This window comes from Sebastes umbrosus, chromosome 4 (genome assembly GCF_015220745.1).
Source record: "Sebastes umbrosus isolate fSebUmb1 chromosome 4, fSebUmb1.pri, whole genome shotgun sequence".
NCBI lineage: Eukaryota > Metazoa > Chordata > Actinopteri > Perciformes > Sebastidae > Sebastes > Sebastes umbrosus.
The window spans coordinates 38,496,453-38,524,336 of NC_051272.1; the positions used below are offsets into that span (position 1 = coordinate 38,496,453).

Sequence of the window (27,884 nt, forward strand, 5' to 3'; positions counted from 1 at the left end):
AGTCATAGATATTTATCGCGGCAGCTCCTCCGTTTTATTTCCTGAGTTCTCAGTTGTGCAGTTTGAGACTCAAACTTCCAGCCAATAGAAATCATTTCCCTTTACATTGACTCACACAGCGGACAGGTAAGAATCTCACAGGTGCTTTTCCCTTTTACTAGAGTCTCAATCCTTTTACTACATTATTGAAAAGACAAGAAGAGAGGTAATTACATGGACAAGTTGTGTGTGTGTGTGTGTGTGACCAAAAGAAAAACAACAACTGTAAAACAGAGCTGGGCAATGTATCGATATTATATGGATATTGTGATATGAGACTAGATATTGTCTTAGATTTTGGATATCATAATATGGCATAAATCTTGTCTTTTCCTGCTTTTCCAAGAGATGTAATTTTCTGAACATACCAGACTGTTCTAGCTGTTCTACTATCCACTTAAAGCTGCAGTAGGCAAAGTGTTTACGGCATCATTGGGCAAAAATCCCATAATAACCTTTCAGCATATTGTAATTCAAGTGTTCTGAGAGAAAACTAGACTTCTGCTCCTCCTCATGGCTCTGTTTTCAGGCTTTAGAACATCTAGCCCGTGACGGGAGACTTTGACCAATCACAGGTCATTTCAGAGAGAGAGAGAGCGCTCCTATTGGCTGTGCTCTGGCTGGTGGGCGGTGCTTGGTATTTCCTCAGCAGATCTCAACGTGGTGACCAAGTCACAAACTTTCTAATTTTACAGCTAAACCGTGCACTACAAGATGATTCTGAGAACATGTGAGGAGAGAAATAGGCATTAACGTAACAGAATATTGATTCATATTTGATCAGCGCTGCCTAGTTTGACCGTTTGATCAGAGTTTGTGAGTGATTGACAGCTGCTCAGAGACGGCAGCTGGACGGCAGACTCCAGATCAGCTCTGATTGGTTGTTTTCCTCCGGTCTGAGAAATCTTGCAGATGCCATTGGGAGCATGGGGGAAACCGGAGGACACAGAGACACATGATTTCTTTCAGATTACCTGTCTCATGTACTACTGTCACGATATAGTGAAAAATAACTTTATTTAATTATATTTGCTCCATTACTGATGATAAGTTATCAAAAATCGTATTGTCTAAGTATTTTGTGAACGCACCAATAGTCAACCCTACTATATTTTCGCGATATCGATATCGAGGTATTTGGTAAAAAATATGGTGATATTTGATTTGATATTGCCCAACCCTACTGTAAAAGTGCAGTTTGTTTAGTAAATGTTGTCAAGCTTTTCTCAGATAGAAATATTATAATATGTCATTACAGGTATGAGACGTCCTCAAATGTCCAAGTGGAACCAAAGGAGCAGGCGCACTTTTACCCAGAAGGCAGAGTGTTTCAGCACCACGCAGACCTCGGTACCTACACCCTAACATTCCCAGGCCTCGATCAGAGAGAGAGGGGGACTGAGACACTCAGCAGTGAAGACCTCTACTTACAGGAGGAGGTGGAGGAGCTGAGGAGACGGATCCGTCTTCACAGGGACAAAAAGGTGAGCCTCACACTCAGCCCCCACTGAGAGCTCACAGAAGCCCTGTTTCCACCTCAGGAACCTTCCCCGGAACTAGGAACCTTTTGAGGAACTCATCGCGTTTCCAGGGTCTAAATGAAGTTCTGGGGCCTTTTTACCCTCCAAAAAGGGCCTGGTCGGAGGGGGTAGTACTTTCTAAAAGCGCTGAAACTTTCGTGTGGAGTTTGCAGGGATGACCGTCACTGATTGGTCAAACACACACACAGCGCCACCGCTTCAACAGCTTCAACTCGTGTACCGCTTCATTCATTAACAAGGAAGTACTCTAGTAGTTAAGCCTGGTTTACGCTCCCCGTAGTGAAGCCGGCGCGAGGTGTGCGCGTCAGAACATTACGTCATTAAGGCTTTCACATGGTGCGCGAAGGCTCCACAAGTTGTCGCGATGCTCTGTCGTGCACCTCTTTTTGTAACTACGCGCCGACTGCGCCTTTTATTTCAACATGGACGCCTTCGAGGGATGACTGGACGAGTAGGTTCACCTGTACAGACATCTCTACAACTGTGAGAGACCGCAAAGACAGTCACATGACCGCAGGGACAGTCACATGACCGCAGGGACAGTCACATGACCGCAGGGACAGTCACATGACCGCAGGGACCGTCACATGACCGCAAGGACAGTCACATGTCATGGACAGTCACATGTCATAAAATATTTGGAAAGAAAAAGGCAACACACTGGGAAAAGGTGTCTTTCTGCTGCAGGCTGTGAAAGAATCTGAGAGATCGTTTTGCTAAAGCTAAAAAAAGGTCTAATGTAAAGAGACGACCCGAGGGGAAGCACCGAGAGACAGGAAGTCATTTAGACTTGGAGGTAAGCGACAGTAATAATTACAGGACACAAATGCAACGTTTGGCGTTACGTACGTCGGTGTTTAGTGTTTACTACTGTTGCCAGGCAACCTACTTTTCCTCTCGTTGACTTCTTGCTTATCCACTTGATATTTTGTTTGTAGGTCTCCTGGTGTTTCGGAGTATAGAGCAACGAACAACACGCTGTGCATAAACGTCTCTGTGTATGCTCGTAGTGCACGCGCCACGATGTCTCGCGCGAGCATAAACAAAGTTTCAGGCTCTGCTGTCGGCCTCCCAACTCATAAAAAAAGACAGAGAGAAAAAGAGAGATTGCGCAAGCGAGCTGAGAAGGTGGGAAATTCTTGCATATTATACACTTAAAGGGACTGTTTGTAAGAAACAGAAATGTCTTGTTAACAGCGACACCTGTGGCCGTTAAGTCAATGAAAGTCAGCGTCCTGTTGCTCGCGCTCGCCCGTGTGCACGCGCTACCTGAATGTGAACGAGAATCGCTCAAAACAGTGAGGCGACACACGTCAGCTAAAAGCACAATATCACTCTATATTTCAGCTGCTTGGCAGTAATGTTAGCTGACCAGACGAAGGTCTCTCCATGAATCACTGCTGATCCTAGTGTTGGCTTTTCCTGCCTCAGCCTCCCGACCGCGGCCGGAGGGAACGGGGGAGACGCCGGAGTTTTGGTCGGAGACGATAACGTTTCTCTCTCAAACCTCTGTTGGTCTGGAGGAGCTGCAGCAGTTATTTCTGCACAAACGTCCACTGTACATTCACTAGATATTCTCAGAGCTAAACTAACTCTTCTGCAGTGTGGAGTGTGCGCGCATGCACGTCTAGAGGTGGAGCGAGCTGAGCAAGGGAGAATGAGCGCAGTGTGTGAGTGAAGGCAGGCAGAGGAGCAGAGTACAGCAGAGACTCCGGCCCTGGAGACCAAAGCTACGGTCTCCTCTGTGTCTTCTGACCACGGTCGGGGGGCTGAAGCAGGAAGAGTTGACACTGTTTAACAGACGGGCTTCACTAGATACAACCAAGAGGTTTTGTTGCTTCACTGTAGTTTGTGTTGGAGTCTGAGTCTGAACAGCGTAGCCACACGCGTGTGCACATGGGACACCGATCCACAATGATTTATACGTATAAGAAGTTATAAACAGTCCCTTAATGACAATTGTATTTTGTATTACAAGTTTTCTGAAATTTTATGTTTGAATATGCAAATGAGGCGTTATCTAATGTTAACTGTTGGTGAATTTAGGAAAAATCTACAGATGCAAATAGTAGTAAAATAAACACCTGAATATGTATTTTGGATGCTTTCCTTCCACCAGTCTGAAAGAAGACGAGTTATAGAATTAAAATAGCCCAAACTCTAGAAAGCCAATGTTTTGGCCTGTAGTGTCTCACCTTCAATTTAATTTTGGCGTTTTTACCTGCCAGTCAGACAGTTTGGTTAATGACATTTTCCATCATCCTTCTTGCAGGGAAACGCCGACTCTCCCGGTACCATCGCACCGACACATGACCTGCAGCCCTGCTCCAACGGTCTGTCTGTGGTAACCATAGAGACCTGCAGCACAACAACAGAGGAACGGGGAAGTCCTCCGTCACTGGAGGAGAGACCAGAAGGGGAGGACTCTGCTGGTGTCACTCATACATCCTGTACCAGTGGAAGTCTTTGTCAGAGCCAGGAAGCTGGTGGAGAACAGAAGGGTACAACAGCTGCCGACTCTCCTGCTGGCCGCAACAGGAAAAACAGAAAGAGAACTACAAAAACTACAAGACATGCAACAGAATCTCCAGGAAATAACAGAAGCACCCCAGAGGCCGGTAGAGGGAATGCACGGAGGCCCGCAAAGGCAACAGGAAGTAGAACAGAGACAGATGGAAGTATTTCACCCCGAGAACCAGAGGTGGCATCTTTGATTGATGACGAAGGAGCCTCAAAAAGTCCCAGAACAGAAGACACTCCATTACCCATAAAGCCAGTTTCTGCAGCAGGTGGTGATGGGAAGTGTGGTGGCAGGAAGGCAGTGGCCTTGCCTGCCACCACAATCGTAGAAAAACAGGAAGGAGAGAAGTGGGAAGTTGACCTGCTGATATGTGAGCGAGTTGTAGAGACAGAAGCTCTGACAGAGACGGAGCGGGGAGACACTGACAGCGTCTCAGCACAAGAAGCTACAGACAACGTTGCTCTGGAATCAGCTGCAGAGAAGACAGGTAAGTTCACCAGCGTGTCCGTTCACTCAGTGAATGGAGATGCAAATATGAAAAGTTTGTTTTGGTTATTTGAAATTGCAGAGATTCTACCACATAAAACTACAGTTTTACCTACATTAAATAATACAAATCAGCTTGTGATTTGGGAACAGACAAAGTAGAGGAACACTGAGTTGGTGTTTTTGGGTTGTTGATGAACTATTACACCCAAGGGGGAAATTGGATTGCAGTGCGGCAACAAAAGAAACACAAGTCACAAGCATATCAGAGACTATAGAGTGCTTCAGAGATGACGTATTCTTGTAGGCCAACCAGGAAGTTAGCATCTCCCCTGTTCCCTCCACTAACAGCCAATGAGATTGTTCCATTAGGTTTTGGATTATTGCAGAAATAAGCTCTATGGTAAACAAACACTTATGGTATTTACATGTTTTGCTCAGCAAGATAATCTTCACAAATGAACACCACTTTTATGTGAATCACCAGAAGTAAAAAGAAGAACAGATTGGTGAGAGAATGAACAGAGTGGTGAGAGTGAATGAACAGAGTGGTTAGAGTGAACAGAGTGGTGAGAGAGAATGAACAGAGTGGTTAGAGTGAACAGAGTGGTGAGAGAGAACAAACAGAGTGGTGAGAGAGAACGAACAGAGTGGTGAGAGTGAACGAACAGAGTGGTGAGAGAGAACGAACAGAGTGGTGAGAGTGAACGAACTGAGTGGTGAGAGAGAACGAACAGAGTGGTGAGAGAGAACGAACAGAGTGGTGAGAGTGAACGAACAGAGTGGTGAGAGTGAACGAACAGAGTGGTGAGAGAGAACGAAGAGAGTGGTGAGAGTGAACGAACAGAGTGGTGAGAGAGAACGAACAGAGTGGTGAGAGAGAACGAACAGAGTGGTGAGAGAGAACGAACAGAGTGGTGAGAGTGAACAGAGTGGTGAGAGAGAACAAGGCAGAGTGATGAGAGAGAACGAACAGAGTGGTGAGAGAGAACGAACAGAGTGGTGAGAGTGAACAGAGTGGTGAGAGTGAACAGAGTGGTGAGAGAGAACAAGGCAGAGTGGTGGGAGAGAACGAACAGAGTGGTGAGAGAGAACGAACAGAGTGGTGAGAGAGAACGAACAGAGTGGTGAGAGAGAACAAGGCAGAGTGATGAGAGAGAACGAACAGAGTGGCGAGAGTGAACAGAGTGGTGAGAGTGAACAGAGTGGTGAGAGAGAACAAGGCAGAGTGGTGAGAGAGAACGAGGCAGAGTGGTGAGAGAGAACGAACAGAGTGGTGAGAGTGAACAGAGTGGTGAGAGAGAACAAGGCAGAGTGGTGAGAGAGAACGAGGCAGAGTGGTGAGAGTGAACAGAGTGTTGAGAGTGAACAGAGTGGTGAGAGTGAACAAACGGAGTGGTGAGAGTGAACTGACTGGTGAGAGTTGACAGAGTGGTGAGAGTGAACAGAGTGGTGAGAGTGAACTGACTGGTGAGAGTGAACAGAGTGGTGAGAGTGAACTGAGTGGTGAGAGTGAACAGAGTGGTGAGAGAGAACAGAGTGGTGAGAGTGAACTGACTGGTGAGAGTGAACAGAGTGGTGAGAGTGAACAGAGTGGTGAGAGTGAACTGACTGGTGAGAGTTGACAGAGTGGTGAGAGTGAACAGTGGTGAGAGAGAACGAACAGAGTGGTGAGAGTGAACGAACAGAGTGGTGAGAGAGAACGAACAGAGTGGTGAGAGAGAACGAACAGAGTGGTGAGAGAGAACGAACAGAGTGGTGAGAGTGAACAGAGTGGTGAGAGAGAACAAGGCAGAGTGATGAGAGAGAACGAACAGAGTGGTGAGAGAGAACGAACAGAGTGGTGAGAGTGAACAGAGTGGTGAGAGTGAACAGAGTGGTGAGAGAGAACAAGGCAGAGTGGTGGGAGAGAACGAACAGAGTGGTGAGAGAGAACGAACAGAGTGGTGAGAGAGAACGAACAGAGTGGTGAGAGAGAACAAGGCAGAGTGATGAGAGAGAACGAACAGAGTGGCGAGAGAGAACGAACAGAGTGGTGAGAGTGAACAGAGTGGTGAGAGAGAACAAGGCAGAGTGGTGAGAGAGAACGAGGCAGAGTGGTGAGAGAGAACGAACAGAGTGGTGAGAGTGAACAGAGTGGTGAGAGAGAACAAGGCAGAGTGGTGAGAGAGAACGAGGCAGAGTGGTGAGAGTGAACAGAGTGTTGAGAGTGAACAGAGTGGTGAGAGTGAACAAACGGAGTGGTGAGAGTGAACTGACTGGTGAGAGTTGACAGAGTGGTGAGAGTGAACAGAGTGGTGAGAGTGAACTGACTGGTGAGAGTGAACAGAGTGGTGAGAGTGAACTGACTGGTGAGAGTTGACAGAGTGGTGAGAGTGAACAGAGTGGTGAGAGAGAACAGAGTGGTGAGAGTGAACTGACTGGTGAGAGTGAACAGAGTGGTGAGAGTGAACAGAGTGGTGAGAGTGAACTGACTGGTGAGAGTTGACAGGGTGGTGAGAGTGAACAGTGGTGAGAGAGAACGAACAGAGTGGTGAGAGTGAACAGAGTGTTGAGAGTGAACAGAGTGGTGAGAGTGAACAAACGGAGTGGTGAGAGTGAACTGACTGGTGAGAGTTGACAGAGTGGTGAGAGTGAACAGAGTGGTGAGAGAGAACGAACAGAGTGGTGAGAGTGAACAGAGTGGTGAGAGTGAACAGAGTGGTGAGAGTGAACAGAGTGGTGAGAGAGAAGAGAGTGGTGAGAGAGAACAGTGTGGTGAGAGCGAACGAACAGAGTGGTGAGAGAGAACGAACAGAGTGGTGTGAAAGAACGAACAGAGTGGTGAGAGAACGCACAGAGTGGTGAGAGTGAACAGAGTGGTGAGAGTGAACGAACAGAGTGGTGAGAGAGAACGAACAGAGTGGTGAGAGTGAACAGAGTGGTGAGAGTGAACGAACAGAGTGGTGAGAGAGAACGAGGCAGAGTGATGAGAGAGAACGAACAGAGTGGTGAGAGAGAACGAACAGAGTGGCGAGAGATAACGAACAGAGTGGTGAGAGTGAACAGAGTGGTGAGCGAGAACAAGGCAGAGTGGTGAGAGAGAACAGAGTGGTGAGAGAGAACAAGGCAGAGTGATGAGAGAGAACGAACAGAGTCGTGAGAGAGAACGAACAGAGTGGTGAGAGAGAACGAACAGAGTGGTGAGAGTGAACAGAGTGGTGAGAGAGAACGAACAGTGGTGAGAGTGAACAGAGTGGTGAGAGAGAACAAGGCAGAGTGGTGAGAGAGAACGAACAGAGTGGTGAGAGAAAACGAACAGAGTGGTGAGAGAGAACGAACAGAGTGGTGAGAGTGAACAGAGTGGTGAGAGAGAACAAGGCAGAGTGATGAGAGAGAACGAACAGAGTGGTGAGAGGGAACGAACAGAGTGGCGAGAGAGAACGAACAGAGTGGTGAGAGTGAACAGAGTGGTGAGAGAGAACAAGGCAGAGTGATGAGAGAGAACGAACAGAGTGGTGAGAGAGAACGAACAGAGTGGTGAGAGTGAACAGAGTGGTGAGAGAGAACGAACAGAGTGGTGAGAGTGAACAGAGTGGTGAGAGAGAACAAGGCAGAGTGATGAGAGAGAACGAACAGAGTGGTGAGAGAGAACGAGGCAGAGTGGTGAGAGAGAACAGAGTGGTGAGAGAGAACGAGGCAGAGTGGTGAGAGTGAACAGAGTGGTGAGAGAGAACAAGGCAGAGTGGTGAGAGAGAACGAGGCAGAGTGGTGAGAGAGAACAGAGTGGTGAGAGTGAACAGAGTGGTGAGAGAGAACGAGGCAGAGTGATGAGAGAGAACGAACAGAGTGGTGAGAGAGAACGAACAAAGTGGCGAGAGAGAACGAACAGAGTGGTGAAAGTGAACAGAGTGGTGAGCGAGAACAAGGCAGAGTGGTGAGAGAGAACAAGGCAGAGTGATGAGAGAGAACGAACAGAGTCGTGAGAGAGAACGAACAGAGTGGTGAGAGAGAACGAACAGAGTGGTGAGAGTGAACAGAGTGGTGAGAGAGAACGAACAGAGTGGTGAGAGTGAACAGAGTGGTGAGAGAGAACAAGGCAGAGTGGTGAGAGAGAACGAACAGAGTGGTGAGAGAGAACGAACAGAGTGGTGAGAGAGAACGAACAGAGTGGTGAGAGTGAACAGAGTGGTGAGAGAGAACGAACAGAGTGGTGGGAGTGAACAAGGCAGAGTGATGAGAGAGAACGAACAGAGTGGTGAGAGAGAACGAACAGAGTGGCGAGAGAGAACAAACAGAGTGGTGAGAGTGAACAGAGTGGTGAGCGAGAACAAGGCAGAGTGTTGAGAGAGAACGAGGCAGAGTGGTGAGAGAGAACAGAGTGGTGAGAGAGAACGAGGCAGAGTGGTGAGAGTGAACAGAGTGGTGAGAGAGAACAAGGCAGAGTGGTGAGAGAGAACGAGGCAGAGTGGTGAGAGAGAACAGAGTGGTGAGAGTGAACAGAGAGGTGAGAGAGAACGAACAGAGTGGTGAGAAAGAATGAACAGAGTGGTGAGAGAACGCACAGAGTGGTGAGAGTGAACAGAGTGGTGAGAGTGAACAGAGTGGTGAGAGCGAACGAACAGAGTGGTGAGAGAGAACGAACAGAGTGGTGTGAGAGAACGAACAGAGTGGTGAGAGAATGCACAGAGTGGTGAGAGTGAACAGAGTGGTGAGAGTGAACGAACAGAGTGGTGAGAGAGAACGAACAGAGTGGTGAGAGTGAACAGAGTGGTGAGAGTGAACGAACAGAGTGGTGAGAGAGAACGAACAGAGTGGTGTGAGAGAACGAACATAGTGGTGAGAGGGAACGAACAGAGTGGTGAGAGTGAAGAGAGTGGTGAGAGTGAAGAGAGTGGTGAGAGTTGACAGAGTGGTGAGAGTGAACTGACTGGTGAGAGTTGACAGAGTGGTGAGAGTGAACAGAGTGGTGAGAGTGAACTGACTGGTGAGAGTGAACAGAGTGGTGAGAGTGAACTGACTGGTGAGAGTTGACAGAGTGGTGAGAGTGAACAGAGTGGTGAGAGTGAACAGAGTGGTGAGAGTGAACAGAGTGGTGAGAGTGAACAAACAGAGTGGTGAGATTGAACTGACTGGTGAGAGTTGACAGCGTGGTGAGAGTGAACTGACTGGTGAGAGTGAACAGAGTGGTGAGAGTGAACTGACTGGTGAGAGTTGACAGAGTGTCGAGAGTGAACCAGAACAGTAGTTGTGTTGAAAAACCAAAACTGAGCTGAAAGACATTAAAACACTCCATACATCTGAGGGGAACTTCAGAGTGGGTGATAATTCTCAGTGGGTTTGTCACTAATAACGACTCCTTTCACATTACACAGTTATTTGACCCATTGTTAATAAAATATTGATTGATGCAGCTTTAACAGGTTTATTAAAACTTAGGTCTTATTTTCATATTTCGATCATGCATGGATCCTAACTATAATAATGATGTACACGCTGAATTACTGGTTGAAATCTGGGAACGCTGCATGTCACCCCCCCCTCTCTGTCTCTATGTGACGGATCACTCTCTGTCCAGTTAAAAGGAAAAAAAAATAAACACTAGATGTCAGACCAACAGAAAGGTCTTTGGGAGAGAAAATGAAGGTAAATGGAGTAACATGATTTGGAACCACTTTATAATAACCATCATATATAATTATATTGTATATTGATAGGTAATTAAACTTAGTTAATAGTTATTTTAGTGTTAGCAAACAATGAAATGATAATTAATAATGATAAATAATTTGAAATGCTATAATTTATTTTATCATTAGTTTGTGTAATATGAAATAATTAGTTTGTAAATTATGTATCGTATCATAGCTGATAAGAGATGAGAACAATTACATTCTGATTACATTAGTAAAGTATTTATTAACAGTTTATTGTTGCACACATATTATTTACAAATGATTTATAAACCTTTAAGAAATCATTTGTAAAACATCTATAAACATTACATAGATAGATGGACCAGAAACTAATTATTAACTATCGAAGTATTTATTAATCATTTAACAAGATATTATAATCATCAGTTGTAACTTTATAATAGCCATCCAAATAATGTTTATAGACGGTTTATAAATTATATCTTAACCATTAACAGATACTTATATATATATAATATATAAAAAGTCATAATGTGTGCAACAATAAACTGTTAATAGATAGTGTACTAATGTAATCAGAATGTAATTGTTATCAGCTATGATGCAATATATAATTTATTAACAAATTATTTCATATTACACAAACTAATTATACAATAACAGAAATTACAGCATTACTAAAAAATGGTAAAAATGATTAATTATCATTTCTTTGTTTGTTAACAGTAAAATAACTATTAACTAAGTTTAATTAACTATCGATTTACCATTTCTAAGTGAGGGTTATTATAAAGTGATACCGGTGGGTTATAGATATCATCACAGTTTATGAACTGTCTCCCTGGTTCAGCTTTGACCTCTCCTACTTACCGTAGTTGTGTCTTAATCTGTGCCATCGGGGGTTATTAGTGAACTGTCCATTTGTTTACAACCTGTCTGATTGTCTGACAGCTCAACCACCGTCTTGCTTTTTTGTTGCAATGTTGCCGTCTTTCCAGATTTCTAATGAACTTGGAGAGTAATCGATGGAAACGATGACCAAAACTATACAAATAACAGACCAGATTTAGCATACATTTATTTTGCAATCCTTAATCTAATCCTCTCTCTCCTTTCAGTAACCATGGGCCAGGAACAATCCCAGGATCCCCAGGAAAGCCAGTCAGACCCAGAGGAGCCGAGCCAACCTGACACCATGACCAGTCCCCAGTCCGGCAGGAGGACCGGCCCAAAGTCCCCGGACACGGAGAGAAAACCCCGGAGAGGGCTATGGCGGGATGGGGGCTGGATTGGAAGCAGAAAGGGATCACCCCCACATGAAGCAGAAACCGTAGCAAAAACAGTCTGGTATCGGGGTGAAAACGTAGACCAGGGTGCCAATGAAGACTGTAACAGAGAGGAAGTGAACTCCCAGTCAGTTTGGTACGACGGTGACACAGAGGATCAGAGAAAACATGAACAGCTGGAGCAGAGAGAATGTGATCTGAGCTCAGCCCAAGCTTCTGGTCTTAGTTCTCCACAGCTGCTAGAGCAGGGTTTTAGTTCTCATCAACTGTCTTCAGCTCTTAGTCAGCCACATGCTGCTGGATCACAGCCAGCGCCGTCACATGGGCCTGCTGCACAAAGACGGGAAGTACACGGATCACAGCGAGAGGAGGAAGTAGGGCCAGATTGGACGGAGGGAGGAGTGGAGGGAGACAGAGAGGAGGTCAGTAACACAGAGACGACTCACAGCAGAAAGAGTTCTGAAACGGCAGACATCGAAGAGGGAGGAGGAGAGAAGCAAGGGAGCGGAGAGAAAGGAGCAAAAGCCAGGAAGAAGAGGAGGAAGAAGAGGGGGAAGAGAGGAGGCGCAGAGGCCAAGCTTAGCTCCAGCTCCAGCATAGAGTCTCAGAGTCAGACAGACGTAAAAACACAGAGAGAACAAGGGACGAACCTGAACGCTCAGTCAGAGGCCGACTCAGAAGCCAAGGACACGACAGGAAGGGCAGACGTCCAGTCTTCAGCCGATGACACCATGCATCTACCCAGCCAGACGGAGCCAGCTCACGGACCCGACTGTGACGTCACAAACTCGGATCCCAGTGATACCAGTCCAGAGTTCAGCCCGACAGACCACAGGAGAGCAGATCTGACTGCTTCACAGACTCTACAAACAAAGGATGACATCATGAACTGTCATGGACCTGATAACCCAGATTCTACTGTCACTGCTTCAGAACTTAGTCAAGTGGACATCAGAGAGGCAACTATAGAGGAAATCACAACTGTGCAACCAGTAAAAAAGGAAATACCTGGCCCGACACAGCTGGATTTAAAGGGGCTTGCCAGTCCAGCTAAACAAACCGTGGATAATGTGGAGTCATTGTCAGAAATTGAGGATGTGACGGTTGCTGGTGAAGTTGTAACATCCGTGGACCGGACAGGTTCGGTGAAATCTAACTGTCCGAAGGAACTTCCTGTCAAACATTCAGATCCTATAGAATTCACAGAGGACTCGTTTCTTGTGGAATTTCCTGAACAGAATACACAACATGTACGATCCGTGGAGTCGAACACACCAGTACAGCCTGTGGATCCCGCGGGAGGACCCCGAGGATTTATGGAATCCGTGCGTCCGACAGAAGCTTGGGGTCTGCCGCTTGAAGGTACAGCGGATGTTTTACCGCTTCAAATACGGGAAGGAAGCGCCGAGACAACTGCGGTGGAATATTTAGAGCATTGTTTGGCCTCTGAGATGCCGAGAGATCAGGAGGAAAAGAGAAATGAGTTGTGGGTGGGTGAAGAGGAAGCAGGCGAGGAAAGAAGTAGGAGTGAAGGAAATGACAGTGGGGTGGTGCACAGCAAGGAGTTGTCTTCCATAGACAGAGAGCGAGAGCAGGACTACAATGAAGGCCTAGTCGCCACAGCGGTAGCAGTTGTAGCGGTAGCAATAGCATCAGCCATGGCTAGCATAGAGCTGAGCCAACGGTTAGCAGACAATCAGTCAGAGAGGCAAGAGTCATCAAACCAGCTGCCAGACCATTTACTCAACACTGTTCAGTCCAAAGACAACTGTCAGCTGTTCCCAGCTCGGACAGAACAGCAACCTGCTGATCAGTTCACCTCTAAAGAACAAGCTAATGTTGAAATATCAGAGGAGGCTAATTGTGTAGTGTCCCAGTGTAACACTGAGACAGAAAAGCTACCAGCTGCACAGCTCAGCAGCAGCCAGCAGGCTAACCCAGACACTCCTAGTTTACCACAAGTCGACAAAGAGGACATCCAAACAGAAAGTACACAAAATATCTGTACATGTCCACTACCTAAAGAAGAGGAAGTTAATATAAAACTTCTGCCAGAAGCAAATGAAATGGTTCCAACCGAGGTAGACGGCCAAGGCCACACGCAGGTAGAGACCCAGCTGCAACTCCCCCGTCCTGGACAACATCCAGAGGCCTCTGACACATTCAGCCATGATTCTGAGGAGAATCCCAGACTAGGAAAGCCCCAAGATCAGTCTGTTTGTCAGGAGGAGAGCGGGATACAACACCGACAGGATGGAGGTGATAGTGACCCTTTACAATCCATAACTGCAGAGGGTGAGGTAGGACGGCAGGACAGTCCACACAGCTCGGAGTGTAAGGAACGTGAGAGCTGTGAAACAGCATTCAGGGACGCGTCGGGCTCAGACTGTCAAGCTGAAGAGCATGAGGGAGATCCACAGCTGGACGGCCAGGTTAAAGCACCACGTGACGGGGAGATTCACACTCTGCCGCTCACTTGCGGCTCAGTGCTTCCCGTCACCCCCCGTGACTCGACCCCCGTGGCCGATCCCAGTCCAGAGGAGCCGACCGGCCCCGTGAATGATGAAACGGGAGAATACCAGTCATCCATAAAGCTGGTCCCTGCCATCCCTCCTGATGCTGGCAGAGGCGAGTCTGTCGCTATGGACAATGAGGTCGGTGTGTTTGCAGGGCTGGATGAAGACGCTCACGATGCAGTGGATGGATGGAAGGAGAGAGAAAAGATTAAGATGAATAGTGATGAGGAAGCAAGGAAAGAGATGGTCACAGTGGACGTCACATCCCAGACAGGTGAATGACTCTACTCTACTCTACTCTGTACTGTACAGTATGTCCTTCTGGCTTCACAGTCCTACTGTCACTCTTCTCTTTCATTTCCTGCCCTGCTTTCATTCTATTCACCATCTATCTTTCTTTCACACATGAACCTCTCTCTTTATCTGGGCTGAACAATATGGGCAAAATATCTAATTGCACTTCTTTTGGTCTACACAATAAGTTTGTGCAAAGCATTATCACATACTGCGTGTGTTTGTACATGAAAAAGAATAAGCAGTTTGCTTGTTATTAAGGACCTGCCGGGCCACTTCATTAAAACCGCTCAGTAATTAAGTAAACCTCACTAACTTGTCAAGAAAGAACTGACTAGTATCAGCTTGCTCTAGTGGTGTATTAAACATTCATGACTTTTTAACAAAGTTACAAAGTCATGTCACATTTATTGATAAAACCTGCATAATTGTCCGCTGGTGGTATTAATGGCACCTTAATGCACGAGCTCCGAGTACCAGGGGGGTCTCGTGAGATACAAGCTTGGGAACACGTAAGGGATAATGTACAGCTAGCGGGTCGTTGTTGTGACAGGGTCTCTCATCGCCCTGAAGGGGATTCTTTCACAACAACGACCCGCTAGCTGTACATTATCCCACTTATTACACGACTACTTACTGAAGAAATCAATATTTTGACACAAAAACGGTCCTCCAGAGTCTGACATCAGAGCTGCACCCATAGCAACGGTCTGTTATACATAGCAACGGTCTGTTATGCATAGCAACGGTCTGCTATGCATAGCAACGGTCTGCTATGCATAGCAACGGTCTGCTATGCATAGCAACGGTCTGTAATACATAGCAACGGTCTGCTATACATAGCAACGGTCTGTTATACATAGCAACAGTCTGTTATACATAGCAACGGTCTGCTATACATAGCAACGGTCTGCTATACATAGCAACGGTCTGTTATGCCTGATATACATAGCAATGGTCTGTTATGCATAGCAACGGTCTGCTATACATAGCAACGGTCTGCTATACATAGCAACGGTCTGCTATACATAGCAACAGTCTGATATACATAGCAACGGTCTGCTATACATAGCAACAGTCTGATATACATAGCAACAGTCTGATATACATAGCAACCGTCTGATATACATAGCAACCGTCTGTTATACATAGCAACGGTCTGCTATGCATAGCAACGGTCTGTTATGCATAGCAACGGTCTGCTAAACATAGCAACGGTCTGTTATACATAGCAACGGTCTGCTATAGAGCAATTATAGAACGCCGTGATTGACCAATCAGAATGGAGTATTCAACACAGCCGTGTAATAAGGGGCTGTAATGTGTTGATATAACGTTCCCGTTCTGCTAAATCAGTAACGTTACATAATATGAGCAGCAGATGAGAGCGAGTCATCTGTTAGAAGCCTGTGTTTACTAATACACAATGATAAAACGATGATAAACGATGATAAACGATGAGTGCTGAATAAACGTTAGGTAGTTAGCGAGTAAGTACCAGAAGACCGGCTCTGCCTGTTATAAATTTTAATTTTCTATACACTGTGAAATTGTGAATCCATCACATGTGAGTGTTTTTGCGGTAGCCACACAACAATAGTAACTAGTAGCATACATACAGTCATAGTCAAGTCAGTTTTATTTGTATAGCCCAAAATCACAAATCACAAATGTGCCTCAGGGGGCTTTACAATCAGTACAGGATACGACCCCCTCTGTCCTGTACAGAGTCGCCGTAAGGGAAAACAATCCTCTTCCCCCGTCCGGATATGCTCGAAAAGCCCCGTTTTTGATAGCATACATTTACGTACAAAAGTGCCATGTCTTATATAGAGTCCTTGTCCTCACTCGACAAAGAACGTTACGTGCAAAAATCAGACAGAATCAGAGTAGATGATTGTCCATATCTTATAAAAGACAAATGACCCAACTAAATGGCCCAAAGTGTCATTCCCAGATATGTTCTGGTCACCTGGTAAGTGACACTATTACATTTACTCAGTACATTGTATGATGAATTAAACTTACCTTTATAATATTAATACCCTACAGCCATATCATGTTATGACGTAATAGACTTGAATATCTGAGTGAACTCCATGCAGGTTCAAGACAGTAGCAGCGCTAATGTTACTCAATGCCATCAGCTTATGTTTTGACATATGTGATATCACGCAGGGATTCACACACAGTGCAACCTAAAGAACTACAGGAAGCTCACAACTTCTTCACCAGTGGTTTTGTGGGGGTAGTAGTCAGTCGGAAAATGTCTAGGTCAGACACTGATCTGTTTGGTTGTGATGTGAAGTCATCCTGGAGGGTGACAGACACAGGGGGGCTCACTAGAAATGCATCTATACTTTCATAAGAACGCAGAACTAATACTTTATTGTAATGATGAATAATATGTTGAGAGAATAAGAAACCAACAAGACAAGAAGATAGATAATAACATTGGACATTCTCTGTCCACACACAGTTAAATATGCACTTTCTGTTACGCCATGTAAACAAACCACTTACCGATCAGCTGTATGCTGGAGATCGGACTGGAGACGTAGCCACTTAAAAGATGGGTGAGTAGTAGGTTACCTGCTCTCTTCCGACGTTTGTGTTATTTTTAAACAGAAAACAGGTTTTATACTTAAGTAAGTAGGTGAAATGAGGAGGTAACATATCAGATAACTCCTCATTTCAACTTCACTAATCAGCCGTTCCTCGACCGTTGGAATGAGGAATAAATGGAAACAGGGCGTCTGACGAAAGTTCAGCTCAAAACGGCACGCCGTGGCAAGTTAGCTCATTGCAATAGAAAACTATGTAATCAAACTGATTTTGTCACGGAAGCTTGCTGGCGTCGCATTCTGTTTGGAGGGTGTAATGTGTAGACTACATCCCAATACACCAGACCTCTCTGTGTTGTACACATTACATTCCCTCTAGAGTTATGTTGTGAACCCCCTCCGCTGCATTTCATTCATTACATCCAACGTGCATCAGTAGATAAATGCAGCAGTAAATATCGTCGCAGTAAGACGAAAGGTTTCTTTTTTTCCAGTGTGTTTTTTTTAAGACTAAACCGACGGGCACACTGAACTGCATCAGAGGACTAATTTGCCTAATTTTCGCAGGCCAGCTCACAGTAGGCTGAAGGAACCTTTTAGTTCTTTGAAAAGTAGTTCTAGGGACTAAAAATCAACTCAGCTTTAGACTTCCACTACAGCTTGTTGCGACAGTAATTTGAAAATGGCACTCTAAAATGATGAATTGTTCGTCCTACTCTTTACTATCTCAAGGAGGTCAGGAGATTTGACTTGTTTCATCAGAGCTCTGTGAGATTTAATTAGTGTCTGATATTTAGTGACCCTTCCATTTCAGCCTCCATTTTTAACAGTGTGAGTTTTAGCATCGAAGGAAGCCAAGAGACACGGCAGAATAATGTCAGTAACAGGGCAGGGACTGTGTCTCTCTCTCTCTCTGTGTGTGTGTGTGTGTGTGTGTGTGTGTGTGTGTGTGTGTGTGTGTGTGTGTGTGTGTGTGTGTGTGTGTGTGTAAGAGAGAGATGGCTGTTGATCTGGCGCCACTGTTTGTAGGGGCACGGTAACCAGGCAACCTGATGATGTCATCAAGACTTAATAGTGGACAGTGAAACTAGAGGTGGGCTGAGAAATGGGTGTGTGTGTGTGTGTGTGTGTGTGTGTGTGTGTGTGTGTGTGTGTGTGTGTGTGTGTGTGTGTGTGTGTGTGTGTGTGTTTTAACCAACGGAGTGAGGACATTTATGGACAGGGAGGACATTTTGGCCAGGGTTGGGGTTGGGGTAAGGGTAAGGGTAAGGGTTGGGGTTGGGCATTTAGTTGTGATGGTTAAGGGTAGGGTAAGAGGCTAGAGAATGCATTATGTCAATGATGGTCCTCACAAAGATAGAAGTAAAGAGATGTGTGTGTGTTATTGCAGGATGATGATGCAGAGCCACATCATCATCTTGTAACAGTTGTGACTCAGTGACTGACCTGCTGTGTAGCAGTCTTTATTAGTCTGTTACATTCTCCTGTTAGACAGTCTAACCTGGGCCTGTGTTCATAGCTAGTAATGATGGTAACTCTAACATGTGTTCATAGCTAGTGATGATGGTAACTCTAACATGTGTTCATAGCTAGTGATGATGGTAACTCTAACATGTGTTCATAGCTAGTGATGATGGTAACTCTAACATGTGTTCATAGCTAGTAATGATGGTAATTCTAACATATGTTCATAGCTAGTAATGATGGTAACTCTAACATGTGTTCATAGCTAGTAATGATGGTAACTCTAACATGTGTTCATAGCTAGTAATGATGGTAACTCTAACATGTGTTCATAGCTAGTAATGATGGTAATTCTAACATATGTTCATAGCTAGTGATGATGGTAACTCTAACATGTGTTCATAGCTAGTAATGATGGTAACTCTAACATGTGTTCATAGCTAGTAATGATGGTAATTCTAACATATGTTCATAGCTAGTGATGATGGTAACTCTAACGTGTTCATAGCTAGTAATGATGGTAATTCTAACATATGTTCATAGCTAGTAATGATGGTAACTCTAACATATGTTCATAGCTAGTAATGATGGTAACTCTAACATGTGTTCATAGCTAGTAATGATGGTAATTCTAACATATGTTCATAGCTAGTGATGATGGTAACTCTAACATGTGTTCATAGCTAGTAATGATGGTAACTCTAACATGTGTTCATAGCTAGTAATGATGGTAATTCTAACATATGTTCATAGCTAGTGATGATGGTAACTCTAACGTGTTCATAGCTAGTAATGATGGTAATTCTAACATGTGTTCATAGCTAGTAATGATGGTAACTCTAACATATGTTCATAGCTAGTAATGATGGTAACTCTAACATGTGTTCATAGCTAGTAATGATGGTAACTCTAACATATATTCATAGCTAGTAATGATGGTAACTCTAACATATGTTCATAGCTAGTAATGATGGTAATTCTAACATGTGTTCATAGCTAGTAATGATGGTAATGCTAACATTTGTCATTTTTATTGAGCTTGTCATGTGATCCCTACCGCAGGTACGTTATAATATCCAGACGTCAGCTTGTACTCAGAATAGGAAAGGATGCTGTGCAGTCAGAACACCTGTTTTTTAGAAAAGGAACTTCGGCAATAGGCTATACAGGGTCCTACGTGCTGGTAGTGTGGTGACATCACTAAAAAGAAGTCTGGTGGATCAACAAACTGAGCAGTCACACGATCAGACGGGTTGGAAATAAACCTGTAGATTAGGATCACCCAAATGTGTGAACATGACAGTTTACAGATCAACGTCCTTATTAAACGTTGATGCATACTTACATGCAAGGAGGGATTATTACCAACATGAGTGGTTTAGATAATCTGGATGATCTCAGCAATGAATTTGGTGAGACCAATGTTATCATAACTGATAGAACTGATGACCAACACTATATAAATACAACCTAGACAGGCACCTGCAGACATGTTGACATTAGAAAAGCACAGGTGTTCATTATCACATGAATGATGGCTATTGGTACTTTGTGGGTTATTTTGAGTTATTGTATTTGATCAGATCTGTGTGGGGGGGTGTAGAGGGGAATCAGCTCTGAATGTCCTGCAGGAAAGGAGACCAGGTGTTATGGAATGAAGTTAAATTGTCCTTTAGGGTTGATGTGAGTTGTTCTAAGTTCTAAGGACCTCAAACAAAGTGTTTCAGAAGGTGAAAAGAGGAGCTGCAGCACAGCCGGTACGAGAACATTAAAACCTTTTGAACATTAAAGCATGTAAACATGTTCTAGTAGAAACCTAAAATACAAGTATGACCCTGAGAATAAGCATCATACGTCCTCTTTAAAATGTAGCGTACTGTTGCTAGTTTCTCAAATTTACCAAGCCTAGCTTTACCGAGCCTAGCTTTACCGAGCCTAGCTTTACTGAGCCTAGCTTTAACTCACGTGATAACACAGATGGAGACAGGTCCCAGCGCCGGAGGTCCATGCTGAGCCCGGAGATCTGCAGCGGAACGCTATTGAACCTGTTGATGAGCCCACAAGGTTACTAACCTGGCTGATGGACAGAAAGAAGTAGAGACATCATACCAAACTATTCTGCTATGCAAATAACGCAGCATGAAGATGACAAAGTAGATGTCACATCATACACCAAAAGAAATGGAGAGAAACCTGTAGAAATGAAAGACTCACAGATCAACCAAACATCAACAGAATGAAGTAGTCTCAAATCGCTTTCAGTTACTATAAATGAAGTAAAAGAGGCAGCCAGGGTGGCAGCTCTGTACATATAGAATGTTCTAGCATTTTCCAGGCTGGATGACAGGCTGGGTCTGGGAGAAGCTTTCCATTTCACCCCCTAATTATTTTAACCACAAACATTACTGAGTCACCATGAGAGGAGGAAACTCCCTAACAGGATCTTCATCATCACATTCAGATCACAGCTCATCTGAGGTGAGCTCTCAGCCACATCGTCTGTAGTGTTGCTTTGGTCTTTCTTCATAATACGCCCCTGGATGGCACTTTTAAAGAGCACTCAGCAGGTGCTCCATGTTAATAAGCAAGTCATCACTCTCCTTCTCATATCACTGAACACACATCACACATGTAGTCTGTTGGGCTGATCTACTGAAGGTTTTGGATCTTTTTCCAGTCTGGTTCAGACTGTGTTCAAGTCAAGTCAAGCTTTATTTATATAGCACGTTTCAAAACAACCACAGTTGACCAAAGTGCTGAACATGTACATAATAAAAATGAATACAAAGCAAACACCAATATGAACAGAGCAAAAACAATACGCATAATGTGCACATAACAGCAGTAAAAGAGCAGCAGAATGAAACCATTCTACGGTCTGAGCAGGTTTAATATGAAGAGGTGAGCTGTTCCACCGAGTAGAGGCAGCCACCGCAAAGGTTCGGTCGCCTCTGTTTTTCAGTCTAGTTCTGGGGACATCCAGGAGCTTCTGATGTTGACTGTTGACAGTCGAGAGAGAAAATCACACAGTATGTGGACTTTTATTATCCTCATCATGTACCTTCTGATTCAGGATTATATGAAGTCACGTTATGAAGCAGAAGAGGTCAAAAGCAGTTGATCAGATTTCAGGTCAGAGCCACAGCTCCGATGAAGTTTATCTCCTCCGGCTCTCTGTACAGTTTACAGCAGTGGGGGAAGAAGTATTCAGATCCTTTACTTAAAGGTCCCATAGTTTAAAAAGTGAGATTTGAATGTTTTTTATATTATAAAGTAGGTTTAAGTGATATATAAATACTGTGAAAGTATCAAAACACTCAATCCAAAGGGAAATACACAAAGCCCGTATTCAGAAACTTTGCGTTTGAAACAAGCCGTTGATTTCACAGTTTCAGTTTTAAACGTAAACATTCTAAATGTGTCCCAGTTTATTTCCTGTTGCAGTGGATGTAAATAACATCAGCTGACACAGTGACTACTTTTCACCCTTTAAATAGGCAGACTGACTGATTACAAGTTTGAAGACACCTGTGATGCTAATTACAGGACACACCTTAGTTTAACATGTCCCTATGGTCAAATTATTTTCAATCTTTTCTAGGGCTACCATCATTTTTGTCTAGGCCAGTTTCATCAGTTTGTTTTTTAAAATGATTCTGTTGAACCACAATTCAAAAGCAACAGCTGATTTTCATTAATTCATTTTCAGTAAATTTTTATTTATTATTACTTTTGTCAGTTTCAAGTTATTTCAGTGACCATTGTGGGGTTTTCTTTCTTTAACGGAAGAGTACCAACAATTTTGCCTACGTCTGTATATACAGGTATATAGATACTGGTATATATATATATATATATATGTATATAGATACTGGTATCATATATATATAGGTGTATAGATGTTGATAAGAGTATTAAATACTAGACAAATCTCCTTTAAGGTACATTTAGAACAGATAAAATGTGATTAATTTGAGATTAATCACATTAAATATTTTAATCAATTGACAGCCCTGTCACTTTAAAATGTAGTCATAGTCCTGAGATCAAAAGTCCTTGTCTTAAGTCCATTTTTATACAATGGAAACTCTCATCTCAGTCATACACAACCATGGAGATTATAGTTATTAATAAATAAGCTGACAAGAAGTTTTCTGAGCATTTTAGCCTAATTTTTATCAAGATCTAACATGAGCATTTTAGTCTAACTTCAGACGGTTCCGTGAAGCAGCACCACTTGAAGATGCAGTCATCACCTGAAACACTTCTCATAACTCTGAACTCATCCAGCCCATCTGTAATGACCTGGTTCTGGGTCCAGGTTGAGCTTTGTATTGTTCTTTCAGTTATTTTGCAGGGTTTCTCTCAACATGACCACACAGACACAGTATAGGAAGTGTTATTGGCCCATTATCTCCTACCACAGCCCCGTTGATGTATTCTATCCTACACACCAACACTGACTAGCCTGCATAGCACAAAGAGAAAGAATGCAATATCCACTGAGAAAGAGGCAAAATCTGAAGTGCTCACAGATGCATTTTGTCTTATTTTTCATAACACTAACTTGATGATGTCCTGTAATAATGAACTAATGTTCTCTGTCCTCTACAGCAGCAGCAGCAGAAGAGTGTCAACAGACCAGGAGAGACTCAGATGCCACACACACTCTGCAGGTGAGCTTTTACTGAATATTAGAATGAATGCAATGAAAATATTCAAATGTCACGGCCAAAATGTTTCCTGGTGCTGTGAGGTTTTATTCCGTGGGGTATGACCGGAGACTGTTACACAGTTACAGTAGGAAACAGACACGTTCATATGCAGTATGAAACACTAGGGTGCTGTCTAATCATAGAAATATACTGGATCCATCCAGAGGTGAACAAAGCCGATACATCTGCATTACCCTTCCTAGCAGTTACAACTTCTTTAATCTGGCCAAAAGGGTTTTGAGCAACAACTGTCTCGACACATTTCCACAGCTGGGATAACATTACATTAGGTGTCAGTGGCTGAGGCCCCGTTCACACCTGGCATTAACATGTTTTATTTGGTGATCCGATCAGAAGGTGTAATATCCTACATGTTGGTGAATTTGTTTACATTTTATGAACGTGAAAATTAGGGCTGTCAAAGTTAACGTGATAATAACACGCTAAGGCAAATTAGTTTTAACGCCACCAATTCCTTTAACGCATTAACGTGCGATATTTAGGTTTTAGCGGCTCAATTTTAAAGCTGTGATGAAGATACTGGTATCCTACTAAACTACAAAACCTGATGAATCCATCGGTACCAACCATGTCATACTAGTTTGTCATGAAGGAGGTTAAATAATGCTCCAAAGTTATGGGTCCCTTGACCTCTGACCTCCAGATCAGTGAATGTAAATGGGTTCTATGGGTACCCACGAGTCTCCCCTTTACAGACATGCCCACTTTATGATAATCACATGCAGTTTGGGGCAAGTCATAGTCAAGTCAGCACACTGACACACTGACAGCTGTTGTTGCCTGTTGGGCTGCAGTTTACCATGTTATGATTGGAGCATATTGTTTTATGCTAAATGCAGTACCTGTGAGGGTTTCTGGATCAATATCTGTCATTGATCAGTGTTGTTAATTGATTCCCAATAATAAATATATACATACATTTGCATAAAGCAGCATATTTGCCCACTCCCATGTTGATAAGAGTATTAAATACTAGACAAATCTCCTTTAAGGTACATTTAGAACAGATAAAACATGTGCGATTAATTTGCGATTAGCTAATCATGCAATTTATCGCGATTAAATATTATATTATATATAATAATAATATCAATTGACAGCACTACTAAAAATATAAGGTTATTGTCTGAGTGGGAGCTGAGAGAGGAGTTAAAGCCCTGCCTGCTTCCTCACCTACACACACCTGACCAGTCACTGATTGTTACATTGTCTGTCAAACGCTGTTAGACAATCTGACAAGCACTTCCTTTGGAGCACACTGAGGCCTTAACTCATTAGTTTTTTTGGAGAAGAAAACTTTTGGCACAATTAAGATATCATTCACAGAGCAGACAAGGCACGTAACAAAAATGGATTCACCTATGTATTGTGATTTTTTTTAACGATTTTGAAATGGATGTTTTAATAACAGAATCAATATATTTGCTCCATCTGAGTCTATGTGGAGGTAGAAGGAAGTTACCGCTTTTATTGTTGTAGTCTGAGTAACGTGATGTCATATCGGTTCCGTATCCGTCAACCAAAACAAACAACGTTTTATACAAAAGTAAAAAACGTTGGAGGGTCATCGTAGATACGACCTGCACCCTCCCATGTTAAATCCAGCGTGGTAAACACTACACATCCAGTAAAGGATGGAAACACTTTCAGGAAGAGCAGAGCTAGACAGAGCAGAGCTAAAGCTGCATGCTAACTCTGTCACGGACAGGAAACGTTATGGTATTGTGACATCTCTGACTACATACATGCTGAAAATCAACATTTTTACTGGATTCATTTAGATGTTTTCCAAAGTAAAAGTCCCTAGAAGTGGATGATTCAACTTGTTCCCATGGTCTAGTGTTAAAAAAAAGTTAACAAAAATCAATACAAATCGTAATATCGAATCACAATACTTGTAGAATCGCAATACATATCGAATCGGCACCCAAATATCGTGATAGTATTGAATCAGGAGATAGGTGTATAATACAAGCTGTGGGAATTGACCTGAAGATTCCACTGATACATCTCCAGATAAGAACACCAACTCAGTGCCAAACTCACAGCTCCCATGATTCTGCCTGCACACTCCTTTCTTCAGATGATATGAACATGAGTTAGCTGCTCTCACATCCTCACTGCTCTCCAAGCCTTTTGAGGTTAGACCAGGCCAGGCCAGGCCAGACCAGACCAGGCCAAGGTCACCCCTGAAACCATATCAATCATTTCGCCAGTATCTCCTAATGACGCAGTAGTTGGTCTCCTGGAGCAGCAGGTCACAGTAGAGATATGGGAACTTTAAGGCCTGGGCCCTACTGTGAGTGTAAGTGTGTATGTGAGTGAGTGAGTGAGTGTGTGTGTGTGTGGGAGGGGGGGGGGGGGGAGAAAGGGGGGGGGGGGGGGTCAGGATTACCTCAGCTTGTTTTGGTTGGGTTGCACGATGTAAGGTCAGAGACAGAGCGGGGAGGATGGAATGGGGAGGGATAAATCCACAGGAAACTGCAGTAGGAGATGACAGAAGCAAAGTAAGACACTACTTTATTCTCTTTAGGTAAATGTCACAGAGCCAAGAGCTACATCAACTTAAAGGACAAGTACAGACAGCTCTACAGTGTAGTAGAAACTAAGTCATTGCACAAAAAAACAAACTGATAACTTTACTGCAGTGTAGACGAGATAATGTCAAATATTCTAATGTTTAAAGGCTCAAACAACCATGTGCTGATTCCCTTGATGATTGACTGTATTTAAGGTGTAATTATTCTGTATCTGCCCATCATTAGAAGCCTAACATTGGAACTTTGATTTAAGGTGCATGTAATCTAATAATACAACTTTGAATTGAAAGCAATCTAACCAGGGTTGATGATGGTTCCAAAAATCAAATCAAATAAATAAATACAACTAAAAGTTTGTACACTAAAACAGAACAAATCTAAATGTAGTTTGAGGTACTGTGGGCAAATGACATAAACTCAATTATAATATTCTGACTGTTAGAACTGGTGCCAGCGGCCATCTTGGATTTGGCCCCCTGGCAAAACATCCCGTGATTTTTTGGAGGGACCTGGGGGCTCATGTTTTTTAATAAAATTTCATTGGAAGTCAAATCAATCATCAAAACATCTTAGCCAGAGAATGGTCACGAACTACTAGTTCTGTTTTAGTGTACAAACTTTTATACATGAATTATTGATTTTGATCATGTATCAGTAGAGCAGTGGTCTCAAACTCAATTTACCTGGGGGCCGCTGGAGGCAGAGTCTGGGTGAGGTCCACAAAAAAAGCTTTGTTAAAAAAAAAACAATCTTCTCAAACGTCATTATTAACAGTTCTTTAACTTGAATGGGTTCTTCTGAACATGAACGGTTCTTCTGAACATGAACTGTCCTGAACATGAATGGAACATTGAAGAACATGAACGGTTCTTCTGAACATGAACTGTCCTGAACATGAATGGAACATTGAAGAACATGAACGGTTCTTCTGAACATGGCCTCTATTGCGTCTCCCACTTTTCCTGAAATTGTCTGTGCTCGTCACCAACCTTTCTCTTCACTGCAGGCTTTGAAAAAGACATGATTGGGGCTGTGTGACAAGATATATATTCATTCCACCTGGTGTCACTCCGCAATAAAGTTGTGCCTGCTGTGTTTGTGTTGCTCTGCAATTACACCACCAAACCGCTAGTTGGCGGCGGCGTCTCTATGAGTTTCCTTCTTCTTCTTGTACTACAAACAGAAACTGAGCAGAGTTGGAGCTAATAACTGTTGAACCACAGAACTTTTACTGACATTACTGGAACGCCGAAAAGAGAACATATATCTGAGTGGATTTGTGTGAACAAACATTGAAAAGATGGAGGCAGAGAGAAGTAGAACTTTCTGTGGTTGTCCGGGGTCCTGGCCGCTCAGCATCGCTGAGAGACTGGACCAATCACAGCTGTTGCGGTCTGCGTCGCCGCGACGTGTAGTTACATGTCTGGAGAGGTGCACGTCAGGCTACGGCGTCGATTCAACGCAGAAGTATAAATCAAGCTTTAATCAAGCTTATGCGATGTTACACGGGCGCCGCCATAGTTGTTGTGAAATGTTTCTCTGCTTGCATCAAGCCCGGCCGATTGCCCGTCCCCGGGAGCCATATACCCCACTGTGATTGGTAGGTTCGTTCAGCTCGGGCTCGCGCAACAAAGGGACCTTCCACGGCAAACTGCCATTCACATAAAACTCGCGGGCCGAGGGCGCCTGGTTAGCTCAGTTGGTAGAGCGGGCGCCCATGTAACAAGACTTGGTTCTGACCGCGGCGGCCCGGGTTCGAATCCGGCCTGTGGCCCTTTCCGCATCCACTCTCTCTCTCTCCCCCCTTTCCAAGACTCTATCCACTGTCCTGTCAATAAAAATGAAAAAATGCCCCCAAAAAAAAAAAAACTTTTTAAAAAAAAAAAAAAAAAAATTTGCGGGCCGCACTAACATTAAACTTTCATATCAAGGTGGGGGCCACAAAATATCGTCTTGCGGGCCGCAATTGGCCCGCGGGCCGCGAGTTTGAGACCCCTGCAGTAGAGGTAACACTTCATGAAACTTTTATTATGATAATTATGCCAACAGATCAGATGTCATGATTATTATATAAACACTCCCCTCATTATTAATCTAAAAAAGCAATTTGTATCTGAAAATTAGTTCTTGTGTTCCTAAGGGTAGCAAAATTCCAGGAATATTCAAGATGGAAACTTTCCATGGGAATTAACGGGAAATAACAGGAATAAAATGGAAATATAGGGGTGATCTGCTCCGGCTGTATTTACCATATCATATGC

The 27,884-nt window shown here is 43.7% G+C and overlaps 1 protein-coding gene across 5 annotated transcripts in view; it reads left to right on the forward strand.

Annotated features, from left to right (window-relative positions):
- The window catches only part of LOC119486221 (A-kinase anchor protein 13-like), a 163,319-nt gene that overhangs the window by 61,190 nt on the left and 74,245 nt on the right, over positions 1-27,884 (forward strand). For 4 of the 5 annotated variants that reach the window (XM_037766151.1, XM_037766154.1, XM_037766152.1 and 1 more), the window contains exons 8-11: positions 1,298-1,523; positions 3,853-4,588; positions 11,342-14,299; positions 22,962-23,023. In XM_037766151.1, the coding sequence (XP_037622079.1) occupies positions 1,298-1,523; positions 3,853-4,588; positions 11,342-14,299; positions 22,962-23,023 (3,982 nt within the window). The remainder of the gene's footprint in view (positions 1-1,297; positions 1,524-3,852; positions 4,589-11,341; positions 14,300-22,961; positions 23,024-27,884) is intronic. The other variant, XM_037766153.1, reaches the window with a different exon arrangement.